The sequence below is a fragment of the Xenopus tropicalis genome, chromosome 9 (genome assembly GCF_000004195.4).
Source record: "Xenopus tropicalis strain Nigerian chromosome 9, UCB_Xtro_10.0, whole genome shotgun sequence".
Taxonomy (NCBI): Eukaryota; Metazoa; Chordata; class Amphibia; order Anura; family Pipidae; genus Xenopus; species Xenopus tropicalis.
Window position 1 is genome coordinate 12,113,642 of NC_030685.2, and position 6,000 is coordinate 12,119,641.

General features: G+C 40.9%; 1 protein-coding gene and 1 pseudogene across 1 annotated transcript; both read right to left on the bottom strand.

The window, feature by feature from the left end:
- Window positions 1-455: 455 nt before the first annotated feature.
- Window positions 456-1,329, bottom strand: LOC101734915 (annotated as a pseudogene).
- Window positions 1,330-4,574: 3,245 nt separating this feature from the next.
- On the bottom strand, window positions 4,575-5,462 carry LOC100495033 (taste receptor type 2 member 40). Its single transcript, XM_004918149.1, has one exon. It carries the CDS (start codon window positions 5,460-5,462, stop codon window positions 4,575-4,577), a length of 888 nt encoding a protein of 295 aa, XP_004918206.1.
- Window positions 5,463-6,000: the final 538 nt, after the last annotated feature.

The following is a 6,000-nucleotide window of genomic DNA, read 5'->3' on the forward strand; positions in this document are numbered from 1 at the left end:
TTGTTACATGTAACTGGTTGTGGGTTGTTTATTTTGGGTTCTCTGGAGGCCAAAGATGTCCCATTCTGACACTGCAGGGGCGACGGTTTCACTTAGTTCCTATCTCGTGTATTCCAACAAGAATGACAAAAACATTTAACCATAAATCAAAGTATAAAATAAATATGTAGTAAACACCCCATACAAAAGTTCCTAAACACTCTTGTTGGGGGTGGAACTGAAGGAACGTCTTTCACACTTACTTCTCCCAGATCTTGCAGTAACTTGAGTGCCATGTTGACTCTTATCAACAGGTTTTTCATTATTTCATGATGGGACAGGACTTGATAGTGACATATTAATAAACAGAACTAATAACATATATAAGCTAGACCACAAATAACTTTATTACTTCTCTAAATAATGTTCCTTATCACAATAAATATAGGGTACTATAATTTTGGTACATTGTTCCATCACTGAGGAAACAAGGTCTATCCAGGCACCGAGTAACTTGGAATTCCCAAAGATCAGAACAATGGCTTGACATGAGGGGTTCAACATTTCCCCTAACAAGACCACCATGTCCCATATAGTTCCAATTCTATCTGATATCAGCATAGAACTGCAAATTATCAGGAAGAAAATAAAATTCAGAGCCATGAGTAGGAACATTGTCCTGCAAGCTCCTATAAGGTTCTTCAGCTGAGGACTCCCGAACTGAGGGTTCTGCTTCATTCTCCGGATGTGCCTCAGGAGCGATATCAGGGAAAGTGCAATACAAATGGAGGTAATAATGAAGGGCAGGCAGACATTAAATGCAACAGCAGGGATCACAATACCCAAATTAACATTAGAGGTATTTTCATGATTAATAAAAGTCTCGTTCTGGTCAATTTGTATGGCAAATATCCGGGTAACTGGAAAAATAAATGAAATTGCCACTGACCACAGAAGGAGTGGGGTAACAATGAGTCTCCTTTTTAACTGATTAAAAACTGCGGACGATAGATTAACCAGTCTCAGGCAGTAGCAGATGGAGAGATCGGCTGGGAGCCAAAATGAGAGAAAAACAGAAAACCAGAACACAGTATTGAGAGCAAAAGAGAGTTTTTCTGCAAATGGAAGGTCTAGTCCATAGAAACTGAATGTCTCTAACAATGTTATGAAGCATTGCATGAGTAGGTAGTTGCACCCCATACTGAGAGTGATCTGATCGCACTCCCCAAGTTTCACTCCCTTCTTCCAGTCGCTGAGATAGACAGCTATAATGGATGAGTTCAGGATGGTCCCACACAACAATGTTACGATAAGCATCACTATCCCAATCACCGCGACCGCTGACAGCATTTTCTAGAAGTTTCTTGCCTTGGAAGCACAATACTTGCTCACTTTTGCTTTGCCGGAGGAGGCAGTGAAGTGATTAAACATGAATCACCCAAAACTGATATACACGGAGAGGAAAAAACATCCTGAAGATGCAAATCAATACCTGATTTTCCTTGCAAGGTACCATGGAAACCTTTATTTGAATGAATAGACCTTGCGGTTAGTTTTAAAAACAAAATCTAAAGGTTCTAATTTAAAATTATCAGCAAGTTCTTATAAGGTTCTTGAGCTAAAGACTTCTTCAGGTGTGCCTCAGGAGCGATATCAGAGAAAGTAAAATACAAATAAAGGTAATAAGGGAGGACAGGCTGGTGCCAAATGCCAGAGCAATGACTCAAATTAACAGTAGAGGTATAATCATAATAAATTAAAGTTATATTCTGGGCAGTAGTCAATAGTCAGTAGTAGTTAATTGCCACTGACCACAGAAGGAGTGGGGGGACAGTGCGCGAGAGTCTCTTTTTTAATCAAAAAAACACTTAGAAAGGGTAGAGGTTGACCAGTAAGTTCAGTCCATATGATATGAAAGCCACTCCAAAAGTTGTGAAGCACTGAAAGAGCAGGTTGGTGCACCCCAAGCTGAGACTGATCTGATCGCACACCCCAAGTTTCACTCCCTTCTTCCAGTCGCTGAGATAGACAGCTATAATGGATGAGTTCAGGATGGTCCCACATGGCCATGTTACAATCAGTATCACTATCATGATCACGAACATCGTTTTCTGGAAGTTTCTCATCTTGGAAGCACAATTCTGCTCACAGCTGAGCTTTTGCCGGAGAAGGCAGTGGAATGATATACTTGGAGAGACAAAACATCCTAAAGATGCAATATTTCATTATCTGATTTCCATTGCAAGGTAGTTCATAAAGTCAAGGTAGCATATAGACTATGTTCCTCCATTCCCATACTCAAGCCAACAATTAACAGTTACTTACAACAACCTTTATTAAGAGTTACTTACCAAACTTCCTAATTCAGGGCACAAAAGATTCTTACACAGCCCCGTGCATTTTGGTTTTATCAACCCTACTGAAGGCATATGTGGGACAATATGGAACACCGAGGTTGTCCAGTGTACATTCAAAGTTGGGTCATACCACTATTACCAGGGAAAGATTTATCATTATCAAGGACCAGGGAATGGACTCATGGCAGAAGGGAACGTCGGCTTGTAGATCAATTTGTACCCTCAGAGAATACTGGACTATGGGACTTGAATCTGTTTGGGCACTCCCCACTTTTCATATATTGTAGTAATTGGCTTTGGAGGAGGAAGCAAAGTTTGGGAATTCTGAATGCTGTCAACTTTGAGGGGTCTGTCAGTACCCACCTTAATCATCTGTTGCAGTGTGCATTTTGGGATCTTTCCAAAAACCTATTGCCTTTTATAACTATAGGGAAGTGGAGAAGAGATTGCACACCTTCAGACACGTTGGGTGTATAATTGAATTTTAAATACTGCACAATATTACCCTGATTGCTCTCTTATAGCTGCAAGAGCTGGGATTCTTTTTGAGTATAAAATCTGAACGTGTATGGCCAGCTTAAGGCTGATGTCCCAGGGAGTGGTTAAATCACCCATGATATTGCGGGCAACTAACTGCTCTGAAATGCTCTTCCACCAGTAACCGGTGGAAAAGCCATCGCTTTGGTATTCCAAATCGATGCAAAGGGCTTTCCACCAGCGACTCGGAGCGGTTAGTCGCCCGGGATAGAAGAGATCTATCGCTGCCAACTGAACTGCGGTGGGTTTTTTTGTTACATGTAACTGTTTGTGGGCTCTTTGTTTTTGGGTTCCCTGGAGGCCTAAGATGTCACATTCCAACACTGGAGGAGCGACGGTGTCATGTCTTCCCTGAGGAGACGCTGTGGAGTACCAGAAAACTGGGAGCCTAAAGGCTGGGTAACCCGGAGTGTAACTATGTATCATGGAACTAATGTCAGAGGCCATAATAATCAACAAAAGAAAACTTTAATAAACATAGTGAAGTGATAACAGGAAATTGTGCACACTATAATATATAAACTTGAATATTTGAAACCAGCCGGCAGAGAAACAATCCAGAATCAGGCCAAAAGTCGAGGCTGGTAGCAAACAGAGCCGAGAACAAGTCAAGGGTCATAACTGGGGAATCCAAGAACAGGACTAGGAAGGGCACCATAGAACTGGAACAAGGCAGGGAGCTGGAACAGAACACTGAATAAGGAGCTTGGAACCAGAAGGAACAAGGAGCATAGGAATCAGTGGCAAGATCACAGAGACAGCTTATTAACCAAGCAAGTTGCAATGCTCAGGGGCTTAATTGATAATGGACAACACATGCGGATAGTGAGGTGGGCGGAGGAAAGAGAGCAAGCAGAGAGAATACAAGGAGGAGAATAACAGGCACAATGAGAATTCAAGGCAATGCAACACTAAGAACCTCCAGTCATAACCCAGTCCTGGCAGATGGTTTCACTATGGTTCCTATCTTGTGTATTCCAAGAAGAATGTCAAAAAACCACTATACAAAATAAATATGTAGTTGACACCCCACAAAAGTTCCTAAAAACTTTAAGTGGAGACTTATGGTAGGACTGAAGGAAAGTCTTTCACACTTACTTTTGGCACACCTTAGAGATCTTGCAGTAACTTGAGTGCCATGTTACTTAATGTTACCTGTTTATTCTCTAGAACAGACTCTTGTCAAGAGAATTTTCATTATTTCATGATGGGACAGGATTACTACATAAATTTTTCAAATGCCATGGACTCGGAAACGATAGTAGTTACACCTTTGGTAGTTCTGACTCTGCAGATGTCCAATGAGCAGAGTTCAAGGCATTGTTAGTGATATATAAATAAACAGAACTAATGACATATATACGTTAGACCAAAACTAACTTTATATATTTTAAATCACTTCTCTACATAATGTTTAACACATAACACAACAAGGGGCAGATTTACTAAAACTCTTATATTTCCAATTTTGTCTCTATTTACAAATGCGAGTAAACTCGAAACCTCTACTTTTTTAAACCGTTGCACAAAAAAAACCCAGCGTCAAAAATCCAAAACCTTTAACGTTTCGAAGCAAAAGAAGGATCCTCCAGGGAAGAGAAGGGACATCTGCCATTGACTACTACATGATCTCGGCAAGTTTTAGCAGGCAAGTTGTCGGATTACGTTACAGTAAAATATTTTTTTTTCCCCATGATGCCATCACTGAGGAAACAAGGTCTTTATCCAGGCACTGAGTAACTTGGAATTTCCAAAGATCAGAACAATGGCTTGACATGAGGGTTTCAACACATTCCCTAACAAGAGCACCATGTCCCATATAGTGTCCATGCTATTTGATTTTAGCACTGAACTGAAAATGATCAGAAAGTAAAGCCAATTCAGAGCCATGAGTAGGAACATTGTCCTGCAAGCTCTTATAAGGTTCTTCAGCTGAGGACTCCCGAACTGAGGGTTCTGCTTCATCCTCCAGATGTGCCTCAGGAGCGATATCAGGGAAAGTACAATACAAATAGCAGTAATAAGGGAGGGCAGGCCGATGCCAAATGCAAAAGCAGTGACCAAAAAACTCCAATTAGCAATAGAGGTATTATCATAATAAATTAAAGTTGTATTCTGGTCAGTTTCTGTGTCTGATATCCAGATAACTGGAAGAATAGAAGCAAATGAAATTGCCACTGACCACAGAAGGAGTGGGGCGACGGTGCGAGAGAGTCTCCTTTTTAACCAAATAAACAATTTAGGGGAGAGATTGACCAGTCGCAGGCAGTAACAGATGGAGAGACAGGCTGTGAGCCAAAATGAGAGAGAATTAAAAAACAAGAAAACAGTGTAGAAAGTAAAAAAAACTTTTTTCGCAAATGGAAGGTACAGTCCATATGAGACGAAGGCCGCTCCAAATGTTATTAAGCACTGCAAGAGCAGGTTGGTGCACCCCATACTGAGACTGATCTGATCGCACTCCCCAAGTTTCACTCCCTTCTTCCAGTCGCTGAGATAGACAGCTATAATGGATGAGTTCAGGATGGTCCCACATGGCCATGTTACGATCAGTATCACCGTCTTGATCACCGTGACCGCCGACAGCATTTTCTGGAAGTTTCTTGACTTGAAAGTACAATACCGCTCACAGCTGAGCTTTTGTCGGAAGAGGCAGTGGAATGATAAAACCAGATCGCCCAAAACTGATATACATGGACAGAAAAAAACATCCTGAAGATGCAAATTCCTTGTTATCTGATTTCCCTCACAAGGTAGTGCTATAAAGGTCAATGAATATCTGTGTTCTACGGAAGCCCAAGCAATAGGACCTACGGAAAAGCACTCTACTCAAAGTGGTGGGAAGGTGTTTGGGGGACATTTTTTTTTATGAAGCAGAAGGGGATAATAAGTTCCAGACAATTATAAACTTGGAAGATGGTTTTATATGTATAAATGGATAGTCATACATTTTACTTCTAAACTATTCACCATTTTTAGTAGGTAATGGGGAATATAGAAAAGAAGCAACAAGATTGGATCTTCAAAGTTGGTTGGAACCATAATGGACAGTTTATACAGGTGATCAAAAAACCATATCGGTAAGTACTCACAGATGGTTCAGGCCATATTATTCACTGCTCCTAGA